The sequence below is a fragment of the Taeniopygia guttata genome, chromosome 14 (assembly GCF_048771995.1).
Source record: "Taeniopygia guttata chromosome 14, bTaeGut7.mat, whole genome shotgun sequence".
In the NCBI taxonomy this organism is placed as follows: Eukaryota; Metazoa; Chordata; class Aves; order Passeriformes; family Estrildidae; genus Taeniopygia; species Taeniopygia guttata.
Genome location: NC_133039.1, coordinates 13,572,346 through 13,596,165, shown reverse-complemented (window position 1 = coordinate 13,596,165; position 23,820 = coordinate 13,572,346). Strand labels below are relative to the sequence as shown.

The window sequence follows — 23,820 nt, the reverse complement described above, 5'->3', positions numbered from 1 at the left end:
TTACAATTCCAGCATGGCCACTGCAGGTGCCTGGCTGATTTACAGTGGGGCAGTGCAGTGGGAGCAGTTTGGTGGGGAAGGCCCCTGCTGGGAGGGCTGTGCCAGAGGGGAGTGGCTGCAGAGCTGGGTAACCCTGCTGGCAAGGCCAGTCTAGCTGTAGAAAGCTGGCACAGTGTGCTCTCCACCCACAGCCAGCTCAACTAGAGCCTCAAGGACACCTCCGGGCTCACCTCCACCTCTCTGTGCTTCCCCAAGGCTATTGACAAACCTGGGACACTGGCTCCAATTTCCCAGAGCTCTTCAAAGCTCCTGACTGAAATAAATGGTGTTTTCATGGGAGCTCCTCTCTCAGTTTCAACTTTGTTCTCACTGAGCTGTGGGATCTATTTCCAGGCGGGCTCCTGGGCCAACCAGAGCAGGAGCTTTTTAAAAACTGCCAGCTCAGGTGTGCTTCAGTTGTAGCAGCCAATCCTACCAAAACCCAGCAGAGAGATTTCAACATCCAGAAATCTTTGGTTCCCTGGGGACAGCTGCATCCATTTTTGCCTGCTTCTGGACACAGACACATCTATTTTTCATAAGGAGTTCCCCCCTGGTGAATGTCACTCTGGTTTTCCAGGCATGGGACAGGCTGGGGGATCACTGCATCCCTGTGAGAAGAGCCAAACCTCATGGAGAGGCAGTGGAAGCAGAGCAGCCCAGCACTGGGACTGCTCAGCCCATCCTGCTGCTGGCACGCCTGGCATTTACCACACACCATGGGCTTCCCCTGTAAGCCACTCAAAATACAGGCCAAATTCGTGTCAGAATATTAACTGCAGAGCCCAGGCTGCTGTTTTCAAAGTGTGTACAGACATTTCTGGGGAAGGTGCATGAATTTAGTACAACTAAAAACGACTCTGCTAATAAACCCTATCCAATTGTACATGCCAAAGGTAGATCACATAAACTTGGCTTAACCTGGCTTGGGAAAGCCCTCTAATTACCTGGCTTTCAATCAATGCTCTGACATGAATACACGGAAATCTGCTACGTGGTCACTACAAGTGAAAATACCTGGAGCCTGTCAATTAAGAGCTTCTTTTTAAAATTACATTTGTGTTTCTACGAGTCAGACTGCAAAGTGTCAAGTTTTCTGAGGACAGCTGGAGAGCTGTGAAAGGTTTTTAATGGACAAAGTGCTTTTAGCTGTTAACAGTAATTATCTAACACTTCCAAAACGCTTTTCACCAGAGAGCTCCATGTGCCTTGCAAATGATGTCCCCTGAAAGATAACAGAGCAGGAAAATGAGCTCTGCAACAGCCATTAAGCTGAGTCACAGAACGATGCAGCGACTTGGATATGGTCATGCAGAGTCAGAGCTGCTCCAGCACAGAGCTCTCATCCAGAGGCCACCAGCAGCCTTTACTGGAAGCTTGTGCGAGATGGAGATAAAGAGCAAAGACAGATTTGTCTTCTGCACTTAATTCTGCTGCATCCTGATGAATTCTGCTCCTGTACTGAGCTCTGAAGTCATTGTGTGACTGTGAATGAGTGCAGAGCCAGTGAGCACCAGGGCAGAGAGCTCTTCCAGCCATGTCCTTCTAGACATGCTCCCTCTGCCCAGCTCCTGGCCATCCTGCCAGCAGCACTTCCAGCCTCTCCATGCACAAGCCCACGGCCTCAAGGTGGGTTTTGGCATTTGCACCATCATGTCAGAAACACTGAGGCATATTTCTCTGACCTCTCTGCATGCTGGAGACCAGAGCAGAGGACATGGACACCCCTCAGAGCAGTCTCTCTCAGCCTTCCCACACAGAATCAGACCATATCATCATACCTTTGCTTAAGGGGGAGTTTTCCAGCCCTTTTTTCCTCCTCTTCCAACCTCCTGCGAGCTTCCTCCAGCTGGGTGAGAGGGTTGGGGGCTGGGTTGGGAGGCATGGTGGGATCCTGAATGAAGGGGTGGGAAGGCTGGACGACGTTGCGGAGCTGGGCGCTGACCCAGGGGTGCACCGCCACCGGCCGCTCGATGGAGAGGGACCGCACCACGTCGTGGGACTGCGGCTTCTTAGCACCTGAAGAGCTGCACACAAACACACAGGTTTCACACTGAGATGCTCTGCACAGGCACACAGCCATTCCCAGATGGACCTGCTGCTGGACACAGGCACCACTGGGAAGTTCTGCACAGCACGACTTTCATGGGAGAAGAGGGGTGCACACCAAAATCTAAAGAAGATTTTGAGCGAGTCCTGAGACATCAGGGTGAGCAGCCCAACTCTGAAACAAACCCCACAGATTAATGTGAGGGCTCTCATCAATGCCACACATAAAAATGAACTCAGGAAAAGGCAGATCAATCTTTTGTGGCATTCTCCCACAGGATTACCTCCCCTGCCTACCATGTGCCATGTTATCCACCTTGGAACCACAGCAGCAATTTCTAAGATTCCCCTGGGGCTGCAACCTCCTGCCATGGCCATGAGTTATCCTTCAGAAACAACAGCCCTCACAGCCCCCAAGCAATCCTCAGTCTCCTAAGGGTCTAAACCCTTCTGTGGTGGATTCTTGCCTTCCCAAGATGTCTGGGAGGAAGGCAGCCTGCTGACACATCTCCCTGGTGCAGGGGATGCAATACAACACTGTGGTTATCCCTTGCTCTGCCAGCCCTTACCCATGGTTTGTTTTCTTATGCCTGCTGATCTCCTTCTCTCCTTCTATGATCCACTGAAGGATCTTCTGGTTTTTCTCCACGTCTTCAGGAGATCCTGGCATCTCATAGTTGGCACCATCACTTTTCCCTGAATCGGTCTTCTTAACATTCCTTTTGGAGAGCAGACTTGCTTTCCCACTGCAAGAACAAAACTTGGGACATTAGTGCTCTGCTCATGCCAACCACCAGAGGGGCAGAGGATGGACACATCTATCTCCAGACATTTTCCACAGCTCCCTGCTCTACCAAAGCTCAAACCACCCAAGCCACAGTTCAGGCTAAGAGTAAGACTACCTAGACCTGAGCAAAGCACTTCTCTGCCCAACAACCCGTGGGGAGAGGGAAGTTCTCCTCTGGCCAAATGAGCCATGGCAAGGTCTCCTGCCATGAGAAGGGTTGTGTTAAATCCCCAGCTCTTTGCTCAGAGCAGGAGGTTATTCATTGTCTGCCTCTCCATGCCTGACCACTGCTTGAAACCCAGGTCCTTCCTATCACCCTCAGATTCAACCCTGACTTACCATCCCCAGAGTTTGCTTCTCATCCTCAGCTGAATGAGCTTCACCTCATGGTGGAAGATCACATCCTAGCAGGGTGGGCTGCCTCCCAGGGGAAGCCCAGCCACCTCAACCACCACAGCCAGAGGGATGCCAGGCAGTGGCCAACACTCTGGCTCCACCCGTGGCTGCAGCAAAGGCTCCTGCAGGAACACTGTGGCACACACAGCCACATGCCCAGCAAGCAGCCCCATGCTCAGGAGGCCATGGAGAATTCCCCTGTGCTGGCCTGTCACTCCATCACATCCCACTGTCCTAATCATCCGCTTGCTCTACTGCACAGGACCTTGCATGTTCACTAATACACAGGAAAAACAACCTGAACACCACAGAGCAGCAGCAGTCCCTCAGACAGCTTTGCTGGGTTTTTTTGGAAAAAGCCTGGGTAGGAATTGCTGCAGATCTACAAAGGCAGGGCAAGCTGACAATGCCTCTGCTTCTCCCAACATGGGATGATGCAGCTCTGCAGCACCAGGCTCAGTGCATGCAAAATAATGCTGTTTTCTGCACTGACCCACAGACACAGTCATGGGGGGCTGGGGGAACAGCACACCAGCTGGGTTCAACAAAGAGTCAGAGAAGCCACCACAAGAGACTGCTGGCTACCAAACAAGACCATTTGAATGCAAATCCTTGTCTTGTGAAGCTTCTAATTCAGGGACTGCCAGGAACTGGGAGTTTGTGCCAGAGGAAGGACAGGTCTGATTGTGTCCTTTAAAAATCTCATTAAATATACACTGTAGCTGCTGTTAGAAGGAAATCTTGTGTCTAGATGGGGCTTTGGGTTGGCCCAGTATGGCCATGCTCGTCTCTGTTGAAGCAACAACCCTTTCCCCATGCAAACATGGTGGATTGAAGTGCCTCTCTCTCCTGAAGAGCAGTTTGCTTTGTCTGCCTCTGCACTCTGTCTCCCTCCTGTCACCCCAGAAAGCTGATCCTGACTGCTGCAGACCCAGCCAACCTGCCTTCAGTAACTGTCCCACCCCTGGTACCCTGCAAAGAAACATCCCAAAGCCTCAGCCCTGGGGAGCCAGACACACTCAGGGTGAGCACAGCTTTCCCCAGTGGCTGCTCCATCCCCATCCCTCACCAGGGTCAGCCCTGAGCTGCACTCCCACCTTTGCAGTCACCCAGCAACAGGACCAGCAAAACCTGCCACAGAAAAGGAGCTCCCCCCTCTCCCTGCAGCATGGAAGGGATGGAGGAATTCAAATGGCCAAGGAAAGATGGACAACAGCCTGCAATGCAGCCAAATGGCTTTTCTGGGCAGAGGGTGCCCTACCCTGGAGAACATCCCCTTGGGACTGGCTGCAAGGGCAGCACTGCAGTGTCCATTGCTCTCTTAGGAAGAAAAAGGAGCCCTTCTGGTAAATGGGTTCAGCTTTGCAACAAATAAAGTAGGGACATTTGTCCCCTCATAAACACCTTAAGAGACCTGCTTCTATTACCCAGACCTCGAGACACAGCCCTAACATCCAACTCCTGGTGCATGGAAAAGTAGACCAGCACCTGCAATTTCTAAGCATCTCCACTGCTTTAAGGAATAGAAAATCTATTTTATAACCAAGGCCAATAAAAATTCTGGTTAGAGGGTGTCTTTCAGTACCAGATCACAGAGATAAAAAGGACTCTATAAAGGTTATCAGGGCATATCCATTTCTGAAGGGGAAGAGCCTTCAAACAACATCCCAGCATAAGCTCACACAGGAAAAGGTTCAACTGCTGCTTCCCTGAGATGCTACAGCCTATTTATGGAAGAGCTTCCTACAGAAGTCATGGCTTTGGGAATCTGGGTGTTCCTAGACTCACCTGTAGCCTAAAGAGTCCATGGGGACAGGGGCCATGCCCAAGTTTTCACTGTAGTTTCGGGATTTTGTTGCATAGTTATGTGAATCTACATTCCAAGCAAAGCTGTTCTGCACTCGCTGCGTGGCCTCAGCCTCGATCTGCTCTTTTGGTTTCATCATGCTGTGGTGATGGATGTGGTGGTAGACATGTTTATGGTGGTATAAGTTAGCTGCATCCAGTTTCATTCCTGATTTTGCTGTGTGCTTGCCATGCCCTGGAGGAATTGTTCCTAGTGTCCCTGACAGCTTTCCTAAGTGGCCACTTTCTGGGGACCGTGGCTTGGGAGAGTGACGGCCAGGTCCTGGAGATTGGCAGCCTGGAGTTTTCATCACACGCTGCACGTGTTCATCCAGGATGCTTTCGGGGTTTTCTTCATGGGCATCTCTCATCTGCATCCCAGCACAGCCCATCTCAGCATAACGAGGAGCAAAGTGATGGAAGGCTTGGGCAGAAGGCATCTTGTGGCTCATGACTGAGGGACCTGAAGAGATATCTGCGTCCTCACCTTCTTCTTCCTGCAAGAAACACAGGCACAATCAGAGAATGAGAAGAGTGGTGCAAGGGGTCCCTAGTCCCACCTTCTGCTTGCAGCAGGACTGCTGTTAACCCTTAGGCCAGGCCTGGTTTAGTCCAGTCAGATCTTGAAAACCTTTAAGATGATGGAGATCCACCATCCCTCTGCAGACCTGTCCCAGACCCACAGGAAATTCCTAATGCTCAAGCCAAGCCTGTGCAGTCTGGGTGCCACCGAGCAGAGCTGCTCAGGTCTCTGTATCTGCTTCTTGAGGCACCATTAGAAATGTTCTCCTCACACCACGCAAGGAGCTCTGCCAGGCAGCCCACACATCACAACCACGTTTACAAACACAGCTGACAAGCCTAACAACTCAACTGGAGCAGGCACAGCCTTACTCTAAGTCCCTTGAAGGTGGTTCTGCAACAACCAGCAGCAGAAACATAACTTACCACGGTGTACCTTCAGCTTCCTACGTGCCTTTGGTAAGGCACTGCTTCAAAGCCCATCAGATAAAGCCCAGAGCTACAGGATATGCAGCAAATCAGTTCTGAGTCAGATGAGACCGGGGGGTTTTCTCACCCAAATGACTGTTTCACAAGGCAAAGCCAAGAGAAGGCTTGTAACAGGAGGGAGCAAGTGAAGGTCGACAGCTGCATGAATGGTTTTGGAAATCAAACATTGATTTCTCCCGGGCATGCTAAGGCTGGAGTGAAACACTTCGTGCAGATAAAGAAATGGGTTGGAACTAACAGCTTGTTCTTGCAGTTCACACTGGTCTAGGACATGCTGTTAGTGACTCTTAAGTCCTTGCCAGGAAGAATTAAACTCCTCCATGCTGACAGCCACAGTTTTGATGCTGACGAACTACTTTACGCTCCAACATAAACTCAGGTATTTATGAAGTTTCTTTATTGGAAGTCAGGATTCCTATTTGTTTTAATTACATAAGCAGGATTCCAGTGAGTCCTTTAATCCTTCTCTTTTCCTCCTTTGGCACAGTAAAGAAATCAGTTGCAGCATAGGGTATCTCTGCCCTGCCAGATAAATGCACCTACTGGAAAACACTGACTCCCATCAGCTTTGCCTGTCAGATGCCATCAGCCACCACTTGCTAACCAGCTTCAAAGTCTCAGCTGCCAACCACACAGCAAGAAAGCAAATAACAGACTTCCTCCCAGTGTCACACCTGGGGGTTCAGGCCTGAAGCAGGGACAATGCCAGGCTTTCAAAGTGCCAAAGGCACCCCAGTAAGCCTGGGGATGTGACATGATGCTGGTGTCTGGAGGGGACACAGCACTTATCGCTCTGAAGAACTTCAGAGGCATCTTTCATTTACAGCCACAGGTCACAGCTCGCCAGCCACCAGCCCTGGGCACCAAACTCAGGGACAGGGGATGTGCTGACTACATCCCTGCCACTGAGGCCAGCATTTATTAACAGTTTGTGATACCCAGTGATACCCTCAGCGCCTGGGAGGCTTTAGGACCTGGTACCTTCCAGGCTTAAACATCAACTGATGAGCACAGCAGGACCTGACCCTGGCACAGATCCCCGAGGAATGGCAACATGTCCTTTCTGCTCAGCCCAGAACTCTGGCAGGGTGGTATGAGAGTGTGAACTAGGCTGGTCCACCCAAATGGGTGCCTGGGGTTTGGGAAATCCTCTGGCTGCCTAGAACTCCATTCTGCAGGTAATGTGGACTTTTACTTCAAGACAGATCAGGATGGGCTAAGGGGGAAAAAGGCTCTCTCAGTTCATGTTAGCTCAGCTCATCTGTGTCACTGAGCAGATCTGGACCCCAAGCAGGACCACAGGCAGGAGCTCCTGGGGTGGGTCTATGGGGACCTGCCTCACTACCCCCAGCACTGGCCTCAACCTCACATCAAGTAGGAACACCCCAACAGTGACACAACAGCAGTGAATGAAGGAATTGGGGTGCTTATCTCAACCTGCTGTCTTTTCTTGAGCAGGGCAATGGTTTGAGTCAAGGTTGTAGCAACCAGTTCTGCTCAATCTTTTCACTGTGCTCACACTGCAGTAAAATAAACAACATACGTCGTGTGGGCTCTGGAGCTGTGTTTTGGGACCTCGATGTGGTGAGCTGGGCAAGGCCTGGCAACAAGCTGGGCAAAGCTTGGTGGAGATCTGGGCAAGGCCTAGAAATGAGCCTGGTGGAGATCTGGGCATGGCTTGACAGTGAGCTGTGCAAGATCTGGCAATGAGCAAAGCTTGGCAGTGAGCTGGGCAAGGCCTGGCAAGAAGCTGGGAAGATCTTGGCAGGGAGCTGGGCACAGCCTGGCAGTGATGTTGGCACAGCCTGGCAGTGATGCTGGCACAGCCTGGCAGTGGTGCTGGCACAGCCTGGCAGTGATGCTGGCACAGCCTGGCAGTGGTGCTGGCACAGCCTGGCAGTGGTGCTGGCACAGCCTGGCAGTGATGTTGGCACACCTGGGCAGTGACCCTGGCCCAGCCTGGCAGTGTTCAGTCGGGCAGTGACACTCGGGCGGGCAGGAGCCCGCTGCCAGCACCACTAGATGGTGCTTTGCTGACACGCCATTGTCACAGAGCTCCTCCACCAGCTCCCACAGGCAGCCGCAGCCGGAGATGCAGCTCCAACTTTGCTGACTGCTGAGCTATTTTTACTCCCCAGCAGGGCTGGGGGTGTCCTTCCCTTTGAACAGGAGCTGAGAGCTGCACTGCTGAGCCACAGGCAGGCGATGCCTCGCAGGAAACCTCCTCCTCTGCCTCCCCCCCCCTGTCCCACCCATCAGGCTGCTGCTGGTTGGGAAGGGAAAACAGCTCTGCTAAGCACGAGAGCCTCTTCGATCATCATGCAAATGATTTCCCTCTCTTGTCAGGCAATGTTTCATATTCAAATACTGAGAATCTCACTGGTGAGGGGTTTTTTTTGCTTTTTTTCCTTTGCTTCCCCCTGGCTTATTTTCCATTTGTTCAGTTCAGAGTGATCTGTATGATCCAATACTGATCTCTGTGACAGCAGATTCCATTCATGGACATGAGGCTGAAGTGTCTCAAAAACTAACATGGGAACATGCACATCCTCTAATCCTCTGCCACGTTTCTCAGAATAATTAGTGAATTCAGCATTTGCTCTTTTGTAAAGCAGAAATCTGACAGTCTTTTCAGTAAAAGGCATTTGGCTTCAAATCAGATGCCTCCTCTCAATGTTACTGCATGATGTGGCTTTGAAAGGGAACCTGCAGGCTGCTCATTATGGGGGAGAAAAATTCTTTTCCCCTGGCTTTTGCAAAATATTTCCAGCTTCTCTGGCTGGTAACTGCCCAGTGTGACTAATGCTCCTGGTTTTCCCTGTGCTGCTGTGCAGTGAGCCATGCAGACCTGGGAAGAGGTTACCCTGCAGTCCTGGTGCTCAGGTCACAGAAAATAGCCCTGTGATCTATCAGGATTCCAGTTCTCCCTCTTGCTGATACCAGCAGCTCCTGCACCTTGAGTGCTGACCTAAAAAAGCTACAATTGCTTACTCTGAGTTTTTCCTGAATGGCTAATGCCAGATGCCAGCCAGTCAATGAAATACATTCTGGAGACAGCAAAGAGGTTTAATATATAGCATTAGTGGGAGTCCTGGGTTTAAAAATAGATTAAGTCACACAAAAATGTGTTTAAACAGACTTAAATATATTCTCTGGCACATAGGTATTTGCTGATTTTATGGTATTGCTACTGGCAGCTTCTTCAAGGAGGCAGAGGGCTGGGATAATGTAATTTAGTAGAGGAGGGGGCTGCAATGGAGCCATGGGAGGAGGAGGAGGAGGAAGTGTGCTCTAGGACTGTGTTAGCAGAAAATGCTGCTGATTGCACTGCCTTTGTCTAGAAAGCAATAGTCACCAGACAGGAGAACAGTGCAATTCCAGAAGAACAGGAATCTAATCCCAAAATAGCACCTGGCTGCCCTTTTCTGGCTGGATGCAGAGGTGTAGGGAGTTTGCAGGAAAACACCTGGAGAGAGATGGGACCTTAAAGATCTGTCTTCCTCTGTTCTCTGCATTTGAAATGCAGATGCAGTTTAAAGCCAACACTACAGCTTTTTCCTGTTCAAAGAGCTACTAGATGAGCATTTTAAAATACTCCAACAGGGCTGAATTTTCTTTCCTGGAGCCCCAGAGGCTCAAGCTCCCTGAAAGCACACCTCTGCTTTAAGGGAGGGCTGCAGGTCACAGAGCAGGTTACACTGAACTAGTGATGTTCAGTAACACCATGGTGTCCCCTGTGATCTCTCCTCCATCCCTGCCACAAGATGTGCAGGTACCCATGAGATGCAGTGTCTCAGAAGAAAAGCTATGGTGTGAACACTGCTGAACAGGGGTCTCACACAGGTAATTCCAGATGAACAGGACCTCACTCTCTTCCTCCTGGAGCTTGTTGTGGAGCTAAAGACCTTGCACATTTCCCATGGTTCATCTAACAACTCCTCAGGGTCTGGGGCCCCAGCAGTAGCAGGACTCCCAGCACTCAGTGCTGCTGGTTAGGTATCCCAGTGGAGTCAGTGTGTTTATTCTGCCCAGGAGAGGTTTTCAATGCCACACTTGACCACTTCCAAAATTTCTACAACTTTTTGGTTGTGGTAGAAATGGCCTGATAGCAGACACAAACACCCCCAAGTGTAACATCACCTGGTTACTGTTTGTAGGGGAAACAGATCACACAAAACCTCCTATGGGAAGGTGAACCCCTCTTACACAGTCCCCAGGGATTGCTCACAAACTCAAGAGAGCCAAGGTACTACAGAAAGTGATGGAGAGCATCCACAGCCCCTGATTGATGGCAGAAGTGGGCACTGCTGTGCCACAGTTGGTATTTTACACAGGGAGGGAGCACTGGAGGTCACAGAGCCCTGCATGGATGAGAGAACAGCATCGTGGAAGTTGCAGGGGCTATAGGAACCTCCAGGAGCCCTGTGCCACTGATGCCCACGGCAGTGGAGCAGGGAATTGGCCACCCCAGTTGCTTGCACAGCAGCTGAAAGCTCCCTGTGCCACAGGGCAAGCAAAGTGCCAGGCTGGCAGAGGAGATAAGAAGATCACTGACCGCTCGAACGCGTTTAAGGCGCTCCTCTAACTTCTCCTCTGCTTCACGTTCCTTCTGTACTTCCTCCAAACGGTTGATCAGCTCTGCAGCAAACTTCTCTGGCTCCACGTGGATATCCTTTGGCATTCGGTAGGTACGCTGCAGGGAGAACACAGCATGGCTTAGCAAGGGATGAATGAAAACCCCCAGGTTTCTCTGGGAGCCTTTGATAACTGGAAATGCCGGTCGCTCCGCTGGGAGCTGGGGGAGGACAGGCTGGCAGGCACTCAGGTGCAGCTCAGGACCTGGGGGCTTGGGAGCTGAGCCACCACCTCCACGAGTTCCTCAGCTGGCACCAGCTCCACACATCACCCATCTAAGGGAAAGGTTTTCTGGAGCTGCAATTCAAAATGCTGTTTTGGCACCAAATTCCGCTCAGGGATGGAAGTGCTTGTTTTTCTCCCAATGGACATATGGTCAACAGGAATAGCCTGGTCTCAAAGGGTGGCAAAAGAATGTACAGACCTTTCAACCTCTCAAACCTCCTGTTTATAGCAGTTATGCTTTCACTTTGGCAGAAGGGAGGACTCTGGTGCACACTTACTCAGCTTATTGCAAGAGCATCAGTGCGTGCCAGTCAGTGTGCAAATCTAGCCCACAGCCCAAGGTCCCAATTCCCACAAAGCATTCTCTCCTGCTGGAGGATCCTACAGGATTGCATCTCAGCTTTTCAGAGGTGTGCAATGATTCCCTGCTTGCTTTATCAATACAGCACTCTTACAAGCACAGAGGAGCCATTTTTTGCCTGCTCTGGGTGGATAAATGAATATGGCAGTTCAAGGACATTCTTGATTCCTTATGCTGAGTTACTTTGTCCCTAAATTCCTGGGTCCTGGGATAAGAAGTTTGTGTAGTGAAGTATGAACCTAACAGCTGCTGCATTATCTCCCTAATTTTTATCCTTTCTGTATTATTTTTTTAAATAGCAGGAAAAGTTAAATGACGCACCAGAGATAAAAATTTAAATTGGAAGAAAAATAGTTGAAAATTCAACAGCATAAAACTCTGCATTCAAATATTTCAATACTAACATGAGAGAAATATACACTCTATAGGACCAGAGACAAAATTAAATGTGAAGATGTGAGATAATTCATAGCAAAAGAACAAACGCAGCATCAGAAGCAGAGATTGAGTTTGAAAATTTTAAAGGAGGATGAGAGACCACCTGAATTTATCCCAGGCCAGCCAGAAGATCAAAGCAGAACACTAAAATACTCCTTTGCCTCAAAACCTGACAAAAGTATGCAAATCACATTGGCTTTTCTGTTTCTGCCAGCTGGAAGGCAGGGAAGAAAACCAGAGGAAGCAAGAACCCACTGATGGCACCGAGGAGCTGACGACTTTTTCATGACACCCCAGCCAGGTTGCAGAGGTCCCAGTTAAAGCACTGCTTGTTTTGTTTGTCAAGAGGGATGGGTCTTCCTGAGCTTGCCAGCAAATCTCAATCCCACTGACCCATCTGAGCTGGGAACACCCCCAACCATTCCCTTCATCCTTGCAGCCACTGGAAAGGGCACAACATGAGGGAGGCAATGTTACCACCCTGGGATGATATCTTTAGTGCCACCAGGACCTCCAGTCCTGCAAACCAAAGGTCTGTATCACAAATTATCAACAAAAACAATGTTCAGTCTTGAAATATTGGCAGAGGGGCCAAAGCAGCCTGTTTCACCTTTGTGTAGTGCAGAAATGGGCTCCAGATGTGCTCCAGCACAGGGGAAGATGTAGCAGAGCTGGTTCCTGCTCTGTTACTCCCTGAGGAGCCTCAGGATGTCTCCCTGTTCCCCTGCATAGCCTTGGGAAGCACTTCTGGCTAAGGGATCCTGTTTCCTTCAGAAACCCCAATCCCATGACCACCACCACCACCCTTCCTCATGAGGCCACGGCAGTAATTCCCAAGGAGGGAATTCTCTCCCTTGCCTGACAAGTCCCAACCTGCTGGGTGATGTGTTCCCTCCCTCCTGCCACCTCAGATGCCAACTCTCCCTGCGGTTGTTTGTGGATGGCACCACCAAGCCCTGCTCCGTTAGACACTTAATGAGCCTAATGAGAGGCAGCTCAGAGCTCAGCACTTACAGTCCTGGGTCTCCCTGGTGCAGCACAACTGGGAAAGAACTGCCTTTTGTTTCCTTAGCCTTTGCTGCAGGGCAGCATCCCAAACCAAAGTCTCTCCTGAGCCTGTGCTAGCAGTGGGTGCAAGGCTGGAGTGTGAGTCCTGTCCCCATGAGGTGGTTCCCTGCAGGCCAAACAATGCTGAGGATCTGAAGATATTTGGAATCACTGCTGCATTGAAGGAACTCAATATAAGGTGATTCTGGGTCTTTTACAACTAATACCTCAGCATGTTTATCCACAGTCTCTCATACTCTGGAGGTGACTGAAGGCCAACTACAGAAACCACAATAATGGAATCCAAGAATCTTTAGGATTAACTTGTTTTCTTTTCTCTTTCAAAAACTGCTGCATCTGCAAAACCCACTGCCCTGTCCTTGGAGCTTCCCACTCAGCACAACAGCTTGCAGAGGGCCTCAGGAGCCTCTATGAGGGTGCAAGATGCAGCCCCCTCTGCAAGGGTGTCACTGAGCATCCAAGATCAGTGAAACTGAAATAAACCTCACTTCACCCCATGGATACCAGCTGCACACACCCTCTGCTCTCCTGGTGGGTACCTGTAAGGGTAACTCAGAGAGTTGGTGAGCAGGACGATGTTCTGAACATCATCATGGTCTGACTTTATTCCTAGCTCAAAGGATGAGCTACACAGACTTCCCCCAAACTAATAGTATTGCAGAATAATGAATGCAAATTCCCTGTGCTGAAACAGTACAGATAACTGCTGAGGACTCTCTCTGCCTCCCTAGACAGCAAACATGGATTGCACTGACCTGGTTCAAAAGACTTAAGACAACAAAGTGTTTGAAGCCTTTATCAAATGATGGGCCTGACTTCAGAAGAGAGACAGGGGAAATATGCTCCATCAAAGACCAGCCAGGCTGAGCCTGTATCCAGAGCAAGATCCTTCAGGGCTTCAGGATTTTGAACCACCCCCAGCTTCCCATGAGCATACAGCATCCTGCCAAGGGAGTTGTAAATAATCTGCTTATTGTTCTGAAATCAGAGAGGCTCCAAATGCCTTTGTTCCAAGTAAAGGGTTCAACACTACCTAAGAGCTTGCTGGTTTTTGAGGATCCAGCCCTTCAGTCTGGACCAGAATGAGGTCTCTGGACATTCTACATCAACAATTTAGAAAGGAAGTGCTTCATTTCAAAGTACTGTTTAGTCTAATGTTTTATTTAATTACCTATCTACTTTTACTTGATGGCACTAGTTAGATAGGTCTGTCCAGACCAAACCACATGGAGTTGGGGAGGCTGCAGAGGACAACAGACAGGAGGCTGAATGGCTGGTCAATTGGGAAAAATAGAAATTGCTTGCCCTGGTCTAGATGGAGCAATTTTTCCTTGTGACAGCTCTGAAGAAGGATTTCTTGGGGTACCTATCACTAGAACATTGTCCTTGACACATGAAGTGTCTGAAGCCCTGGTAGCTTTGTGAAGAAGCAGCCTGCTAAGAACATGTGAGACACACAAGCTCTCCAGTAGCTCCACTAGGCAGCTCCTCTCACATCTTCTTCTTCTTTTCTTGGAACTGATGGAGTGGGAATTCCATGGATTTTGCTCCATGAGGCAGCTCTTGGGTTTTGATGGATTTCACCTTCCCTGAGAAACAGAGGTTTAAAGGACCAAGCTGCACATCAGAACACACCAGCATCCGAAATGTGAGAAAGCTGAAAGGGAAGAATCTCACTGCAGTTTGCAGGTTCCCCTTGGGAAGCATCAGCCTCAACTGCTCTAAGATGAAACAGGAAGTTTTTCAACATTACACTGCATAGAGGTTCGCTAAGCAGCTCCAGGGATCTGTGGTTTGGGCTGAGCTGTTTCTGACAGATGTGACTGGGCCAAAGAATTCTGTGTTTGTAAATCTCCCTCTTCTACAAGAGTTTGATGCCTCCATGATGCCTGAGGGGCTGTTGTTAGATCACAAGTCAGTCTTAGAAATGAAAGGAAGATGACAGGCTAAAGAAACCAAGAGAAAAGAACTTCTGAACCTCCATGTTTCTTAGATTAATGCATTCCTCTGTGACATAAATTTTTAACGGATAAATGGTGTTTCCATACTAGAAACACTAGTGGCAGAGCTCACAGATAGCTGGATTTCAGCATCCAGTCTAGCAGCATTCAGGGATTAGCAAGGAGTCCTGCTGCAGCAAGGCATTTGAGGAAAATGGCATAAAACAGCCGATGGGAATTCCGAGCAGGTTCCCAACTCACAGGAGCATAAAGCTCATTTAGCTGCAGTTATCCAGGCAGCACGAGACCAGGCTCCTCCTGTGCACTCCTCACTTGTACAGCACAGCACAGTGGTCACTCACAACCTTCTGTTCCACTCAGGAACACCACGGAAGCCACCCTGCAGCATCCTTGACTGTGAGTCCGGACCGGAGAGCTCCTGCCCCACGACCAAGCTACAGCAAGAACATCAAAATGGATTCTTTATGCAGCTAAACAAACCAACCATACACCAGGTCTTAATGCTTGAGGTTGGATTTTTCTGAACTTGCTGTGGAAAAGGAGGATCTCCCATCCTCTCCTGGGAATGGATGAATGCCAGAGCCAGGTACAGCCCTGTGTGCTCTGGGCTTTCTCCCTTTCTTTGGGGCCTTCCTTGGTGCTCCAAGACTCTGCTCAAATCCAAGAGAGAGATGGAAAACCACATGAAAGCAACACTCACTCTCTGTGTAATGTGTTCCTGCCAGAGGCACAAACCAGAGGTCTCCCTGCTTGCTGGAGATCCTCCCCACTGCATTCCTGGGCAGAGCGCCACTTCACAGAACACAACTTTTCCAAACTTAGAGCACTGGTGACTGGCTAAGTGTGGAAGATGTGAGCTGCTAAGTGTGGAAGATGCAGATCAGGGCCATCCACACATGTCCTGCAGCTGAAAAGGGTGTTCCACATAGCTAGCACATGCTGGCTGTCACTACTTGGAGGCAGCACAGCTGCTGGGACCAGCGGGCAGCCTCCTCTGAACATATAATCACTGCAGTTTATAGCTTCTGGACTTAACTGCAAGTGCTGCTATTAAAAGCAATATAAGTCCTTTCAGAATTTTGCATAATAGCCCCATAACTCATTTGTCAGGGAACGGGAAGGTCTGTAAAGGACTTCTGAAATGACTTTCGGAAGTAGGAGGTTCCCCATTATCAGTAGGAAAACATGCTGTGCATTCTGCAGGCACTATCAGCATGGACTCTGGCTATGCTGCAGATAGGAGTCCATAAAGACCTTCACTCAAAGGTTGTGATTTCATCACTGCCACACTTTTGGAAGCAGTTAACCCCAGGTCCAGCCTGACTCAGCCACGGGCTGTGGGATAGCCCAACCACGGGCTTTGGAAAGCAAAACTTGAAGAGACATTTGCATGGCTCCTTGCTAATTTGTGCTCTTTAATTCAAAGAGTGTGCAGTTAGAGCGGAATTTGAAAGAGTAACTTTGTAACATTTCACACTGGTGTTGTCAAAACACATTGTCTAATTACCTTCTCCTTTCTTGGCTGATTGATAAGAGAGGGCAGAACAGTGCCTCTCTGAAGTTGATGCCAATTCTGTGTCAGTAATTGGCTGGCAGGAGGTGCCAGAGTGTCTGAACTAAACTTTTATTCCCTGGAGAAAGACTAGAACTAACTCAGCTTCTCACTCCTTGGCTCCCATATAAATATGTGTCAAGATGCCTTTCCCCCTGGCTTAAAATTACAGTGCAGAACCTAATGGGAAGAGTGGATGTTTCACCAAAAAAATCCTTGTGAAGCATCTGTGTGTAGTTTAGGAGGAATATGTAATTCTGAAAGACTGTGTAGGTAAGTAGGATAATATAAAAATTTATAAGCAGCAGGTGGGCAATTTAAACTTTGTTTTTTACCCCATTTTTAAATCTGGTTTCCAAAAGGGTCGATAAAATTTAATGCTAAGTAAAACTAATTAGCCTGCAAGGAACTGCTGCTGGAATGACACTTATTCAGTTCAACAAAAGAAATGTTTGGCAGATGGAAGTTCGTTAAAGTAGAGCTCACTATACATATTTAATGCTCCATACTCTGAGTTTATAACCTGCAGTTCATCGAGGCATTGCCAGTGCACACCATCAACAGAAAGCCACTATTATTTTTATCCAAAAGGTAAAGCCACTGACAAGCTTTGAAGTCAGAGAATATTCAGTCAGTAGTTCCCACTGTTGGGGAACAGCAACAACAATAACAACAAAAAATAAAGGCCAAGCTTTCAAACTTCAACTCTAACAAAGCCATGCTTACAGTAAAAACGGCATCAAGTGAAATAAAAAGGCACCCAGCCAGCCTTTTCAACAGCAACCACACTGTGAAAGCAACTGTGTGAAAAGAGAGGTGACTGAGCTAGGATGGCTATGAGCGTCTGCAGCCAGGGCTTTTATTGTCAATCCAGTGATCAAAGCACAGGAGACCCTCTTAAATCTAAGGAAAATAATCTAATTTAAAAGGCAAAACAAAGAGTGGTGGTTTTGGTGTGAGTTTTTTTTCTTTTAAATCAGATTAAAACAAGGGTGTATTTCTGCTGGTATTGTGCTGCTTTGAGCAGGCAGGATGGGAACAGCTGCGTCAAGTTTGAAGGCACTTCTGGAAAAAACAGATGGAGGCTTTTTCTCTCCCTATTTGATTTGTGCTGGAGTCCAGCTGTCCAAAGGGGAAAGAAGCACCTTTATTCCCTAGTAGATATTAAATGTCACCTGCAACTTCTCAGAAAAAGAAAACAATAATAAGCAGAGCTGCAGATGGTGATGCAGACCCCTAGCAGTTGTGCTCATCTTCCAAAGGCTGTTTGCTTACCTGGAGCAACCAAAGAGACAGTGTCAGATAAATGAAATATTTACTCCTGCACCTTTCTTTTTTCTCCTGCCTTGTGTCCCCAGGCGAGCTTTGCTGAGTCCTTGGGAACAGGTTACAGCTCCTTTGGCTGCTCAGTGCAGACGGTTGCACTTCTCCCCAGATGACCTTGGCTGAGAGCTGCATCAGCCTCCATGTCCAACAGTCTCCTACACCTCCCACAAACACCTCCTGCTCACCCGAGGGCATGGAACTGCTTGCAGATAAATGCCAGCCATCACTTCCATTCTCATCCAGGAGAAACAATCAGCTACTGACTGAATGGTTAAAGAAAATTCTGTGTTTTGGGCAGCCTGGGATGGTGAGTTTGGCAGAAGGCTCCAAGCCTTTTCCTAGCACAATGTATGTCATCTTGAAGCACCCCCAAAGTGAATACAGCACTAAGGGGGATTAAATTCAAGCACCAGCAGAACAACTGGCTGCTAGAGATCTCACATATTTTGCATATTTACCCCTGGGAAGGAGATAGTGCTACTTACAGGAATGTGAGGTAGTGGCACACGTCCATTTGCTTTGGCACTTTCTTGCATCTCTCTGCGATGCTGCTTTCGGAGTCTGTACGGTGGGATCCCATCTCTGCAGGAAGAGAACAACAACACACCCTGCTTTAGTGCCTTTCTCTGACATATTATGTTCATTCAAGCCTTGCAGACACAGAGTGGCTGGTAGGAAACCCCTTCACATTTGCATGCCCAGAGTAAGAGGGACCCATGCAGCAACGATGCTCACGCAGGTCCCCAAACCAAAAAAAGCTCGGGCATGGGGGCCAGGAGGACTTACACAGCATCCACCAGGAGCAGAGTAAGGCACGGCTCCTGCCACTGCTGCTCAAGGCAGAGGCAGGGAGAAGGACTTGGACTGCATCCTGGTACCTTTTATAGTTGGTTGCTTTCTATAAAGAGTGTGTAATGTACACATTAAACCACAGGGCAGGCTAAGAGAGGGGGGAGAAGGAGGAGTGGGTGCTCAGTGAGCATCTACTCCAAGGGGAGCTCAGCCAGGGAACAAGGTATATATTTTTAAGAGTATGACAAGTGCTTGAATGGCTTATCAAAGGAGGTATAGGCTCCACTGCTCCCGAAGGCGATCTCTAGCTCAGTCTGAAATGATGGGCTTGATACTGGAGTTGGTGGAAGGAAGAACCAGCCCCCTCCCCAGAGGAGGCTGGATGGGTTAGGAAGGGCTGTCATGGGCAGTCACATCCAAGTGAACCAGCTCTGCTTGGCCTGTGCTGAGAGACGTGGTGACAGAGGTCTCTGCCGAGGAAGGAGACAGTGGTGGCCATAATCTTTGGTACACAGGGGTCAGTGGGTCAGAGGCACCAGGCTTTGCTATGCACCCCAAATGGCAAAGCATCACTGCCTAGGTGTGACTTCAGGCAAAGAAAGGAAATGCATTTTCATTCTCACCATTGTCACCACCTGCTCATGCCCAAGGACCAGAAGAAGATGAGTGAGTGGAGCCCAGTTATGAAAGGACACAGACTCATCTCCTAGTGACCTTGTATTAATTGCTGAAAATCAACAAATTCAAAAACAAATGCCAGACTGGAGCTTGGCAATTTGGAGCTTTTTCATTTTACAAATTTCCCTGATTCAGCAGAGGTAACTGCTTGGGAGGGCCATGAAATGCCACAGAGGTGGATGGATGGAGGGATTTGGTTTGTCCCAGCTACCATGTAATTCCTAGGCACATCTACCATCCCTGCACCCCTCTGAGCTGTGAAAACGAGCCAGTTCTGACACATCTTGCAACACGAGATGTTTGCACAGGCCAAATGTCCTTAACACCTATCCCCCCCACCCTCCCCCCGCCAGCTGTTTCTCCAGAACATAAACCAAACAGTTTCACCCATGGATTTTTTAAGTCAAGGTGCCATTTGGCAAGAAAACCACAATTTACTGTGGTGTTTTGCCTGCAAACCTTCTGAGTTTCAAGCACCAGTCTGTGTGAGGATGGCCACCAGCAGCTTTCATTCCCATTCCCATCATGCTGGCTGCCCTGCTGGCTCCCTGGAAATTCAGGTGCAGGCAGAATCACCACCAACCTACATCAGAAGAACCTAATTTCATGCAACAACCCAGGCATTCAAAATGCAGCACCATTAAAATAAAATAAAACAAACCCCATGATTAACAAGTGCTTTTTAGCACGAAGAGAAATGAGGGAACAGAAAATGAGCCAGGCTAATTACAGCTCTGGTGAGTGGCTGCAGGTAATGCAGGAGGAGGAGGAAGAGTGTGCTGGGAGCATCATCTCTGCTTTGCCTGCAGTGACACGGCCTGGGAGCAGGACAACTTCCCCACGTTGCTGTACAGGCATCATGACAGTGTTCATTAGGTGGCTTAATTTTCTTTAATGATGAGAATCACAACGGTTAAAGAGTTTCACCACGTCACCTTTTCTAGGCTGGATGGTAACAAAACAACTGCAAGTTTTCAGAGGGAAAAAAAAAAAAACCTGGGGGATTATTTTAGCCATTGCTGGTCGGCATCAATAGTCAACATTTCAGCTTAACCAGTGCACAAAACCCGGGTGCCAGAACACAACTCGCACACTAAAGCCACACGGCCATTCGCAGGGAACGCGGCATTATGTTAGAAAGTGCAATTTTTCTTTCTTTCTCTCTCTCTCTTTTTTTTTTTAATTCTCCCCAGCAGCAGTCCCAGCGGAAAGAGCGACTTTTGTTCCCAGCACAGTAGCGAAAGGCTGATAATGGCCTCTAATCTATCCGGCTTCAAACACATGTTCAGCCCCGCTGTGCTGCCTTTGATGTCATTTTAACTAGATTCCCCAATGCCACCTCTGAACTTGGAACATTCCTTCGTTCAATGTACTGTGCCAACTCAACCAGAGGAAGCAAATTCAAAGATAAGCACTTTAATTTTATCCCAACAAAACCTTATTCAATAGATGGGGGGAAAGCAAGGAAAACCAATACCGTACTTTTGTTTTCCTTTTGTCAGGTAGCTTGCTTTGAGATATTTTCAATAGATAGAGCAATAATATATATATATATAGTGAAAAAAATTAAACTTTTTTTACAGCACATCTACTTTTAAAATAAAACTTTCCCAAACTGTTTTTCCTTGTTTCATCACGTGATTTTCTTTAGCACCAGAAAGCCCAGCACTGAAATGCAACGAGGGAAGAAGAGTATTTCTATTGCTTATTTAGTGACAATGCAATGAGTTTACTACTGGGGAAATGTGGAGGCTTCCTCCCCTCTCCAAACTGACCTGCAAGAGCCTCGGGTGAGCAGTGGTTTGGCTGTGGCTCTGCATGTTGGACTCTTCTGACTAGAGATGTCTTTGCTCCTCTAGACAGGCTTCAAACCCAACCATTATGTCTAATACATTAGAAATCATCGTTTGGGATCTTTTAAATTAAAAAGCTGCTAAATTTATTTAAATACAGGAAAACTTGGAGTAATTCTGGATCATTAGCCTTAGGAAAGACAGGAAACAAATGCACAGCCAGACTGCTATTTTCTACCAATTACTCTTATCAAAGCACCTCTGTCACAAGAGACTTTTCTCACATAAAGAAGCATGATAGGAAAATCACCAGGAATTTTGGTTGAAGGCCAGTCATCCAAGGAATAGCATTTAATCTGCAAGACTTTTTGAAGGAATAACCACTGTCCTAAACCTCTTTGTCTGGGGGATTGGCCATTCCTACTCTGGAGCAGGTTTGACTGGAATTGGGGAAGAAGGAGCATCCCTCTGGCCAAGCCCACAGGCATCAAGGGCTTCCCAAGTGCCTGGGGGAAGGCAAAGCTGTCTCCCAACTAAGATAAGCCAGGACACCTGATAAGAAGAGGAAGGGGTATTGTTCAGCTGGAGCACAACGGGGCTAAAGAGGAGACACTATCTCCTGTTTACCGTGTAAGCTCTTGAAGAAATCAAGATAGATATGGACCTAATGTGTTTCTGCATCTGAATTGGAGCATCACATGGAGATTTAATGGTTTCAGCTTCTGCCTTCCTACCTACAGTTGCCTTAACTTGCCTCAAGCATCTTTGTTGTGACAACCCCTCCCACCTGCAGACTCACCTCCTCCACTTGGGAAGATGCTCTCCTCAAGAAGGGTTATCTGATACAGCAAGAGCAGCTTAGGACCGTGCTGGAAATGCTGCTGCAAGCCTGGGGCAGGCTCTGAGCAGCCCACGGGGCAGGCAGAGCCCCAAATCCCTGACTTACCACCGACCCTGCACCGAACATCAGCGGTGAGTGACTCGACCCCACCTGTGGCCACGGCACTACCGGGCCAGTGCTCACCAGAGCTTCTCACGGTGTCCTCCCCAGACCTTGCCTCCACACACACCAGCTAAAACAACACAGCTGCCCTGCTGATTATAAAAACAGGTTTCAGCAGAGAGGACCAGAGCTGTTTTGCCTACAAGGGCAGAGGAATTCCTATGACACAGGAAGACTGAAAAATAATCAGTGGAGTGCAGGCATTTAAGAGCAATGTTTTTTAAGCCACTCAAAAAGCAAATTACTCAAACAACAGGGACTGATAAAATACTCATTATATAAATTCAACCCATTACAATAATATTTAACAGCGTTTGGAAAGACATCCTGTTGAAAGCTGGCCTTTTAGGTAAGTGTGCTTGTAAATCACAGTTTTACAATCTGCTTGGTGAGCTGGCTGCTCCCAAAAATCATCCCAGCTCAGGAGCTGAGACAGGCAGAGCATCGTTCAGGTCTGTGCTAGAGGCTTTGCATGAAGCCATTTCCAAACCCTCCATGTTGCTGGGATCAATCCAACATTAAAGCTTGGAAGGGAACTGGTGTGTGTAGCAAATGCTCTGTGCTTGATTTCTCCACTGGCCAGCACTGAAGATCATGCTTTGCTCTCCTGGTTTATTAGCATTCCTCAGTTAGCCAGTGTTTGCATCCCGACTGTCCAGACAGATCTTCCTCTGATGGAGGTTTATGCCTTGGATCACCCCATCACCCCTCATTCATGTGCTGCCTCTGAGCAGAAGCCAGATTTCTTCATTATTGAGTGTGACTGCTTTGTGTAAACAGCACACAGAGGGAAGAACCTCACTCATCAGCAAACGAGGCCTTTATTGCCATTTTCCTCAGAGAAGGCCTAAATTCAAAGCACTGAGACATGTAAGTCTTGTCAAGCAGCAGGAGTCCCTTCTTTAACTTCCTCTGGTTGTTCTTCATTTTTGCTGCCTTGAGCAATTCTGCAAAAATTCCTTTGAAATTCAGGAGGCAGATAGGTTCAGCAGTGCCATGTAAAATCCGAGTAAAATCTGGTGCTGGAATTTTAAACCATGTAATGAAGAGCAAGTGCTGAAAACAGCCAGAATCTGTGTAAGCCAAAGGTCAAGGCTGTACATCCAGAATCCCAATTTTGGATTCTGCATGGATCCAGTCTGAGAGGCATAGAAAGAATGGTTCACCCTTTATGAAGTTCAAAACTTACTTAAAATGAACTACTAGGATTGGGTGAATTATTAGCAGAAGGCAGTGCACATATTGGTGGTAATTAAAGTCCTAGAAGCAACCTACGGTGGGCAGAGGAGGGATAAAATGCCTAAAGGAAAAAGGAGCACAGGATGGCCAGTAAGAAATTATTCTGCCTCTGAAAAAAACAAACTGTGGCTAGTGAAATAAAAATTAGGAAGGTGAAGAACTCTGGCATAAATGATCACAACTTATCACAGGTATAACCATCAGTGCAGTCTCATGAGCCCACTGGACCAGTGGGAGAGGAAGTGCTAAAAGCTAATTAATTTTGAAGAGTTCTTACATCTGTCTCTCCTGATAAGAAGAAGTTACAAGACTCCTGCTAGCTTCAGATTAGCTCCATATAAATTGATGCATATGAAGAATTGCAGAAGGATGTGGCAGAGCAGCTGGATTTGTATCAAATGGAGCCTTTAATTAGTGGTTGTCTACAGGGTTCTGTCCTGGGGGCATCCTCCTCCTCCCAGGCCCCTTTGGCCAAGGTCTGCCTCCTCAGTTTTACAACAGGACTGGAGCATAATGTGTGAGGAGCTGGTGTCAGGGTGCAGAATGAACTCACAGCTGCTCCTACATGGCCCCAAGCCTCTGTGGAGCCTGAGAGGAGCAAGCTACTGGCTCAGGCAGGGCA

The 23,820-nt window shown here is 48.2% G+C and overlaps 1 protein-coding gene across 5 annotated transcripts in view; it reads right to left on the bottom strand.

Moving 5' to 3' along the window:
- Positions 1 to 23,820, bottom strand: part of AXIN1 (axin 1) — an 83,814-nt gene that overhangs the window by 5,920 nt on the left and 54,074 nt on the right. For all 5 annotated transcript variants that reach the window (XM_072935555.1, XM_030284707.4, XM_030284706.4 and 2 more), the window contains 5 exons: positions 18,179 to 18,275; positions 10,683 to 10,820; positions 5,060 to 5,613; positions 2,658 to 2,834; positions 1,821 to 2,066 (listed from right to left, as the gene is read on the bottom strand). In XM_072935555.1, coding sequence (XP_072791656.1) covers positions 1,821 to 2,066; positions 2,658 to 2,834; positions 5,060 to 5,613; positions 10,683 to 10,820; positions 18,179 to 18,275 — 1,212 coding nt within the window. The remainder of the gene's footprint in view (positions 1 to 1,820; positions 2,067 to 2,657; positions 2,835 to 5,059; positions 5,614 to 10,682; positions 10,821 to 18,178; positions 18,276 to 23,820) is intronic.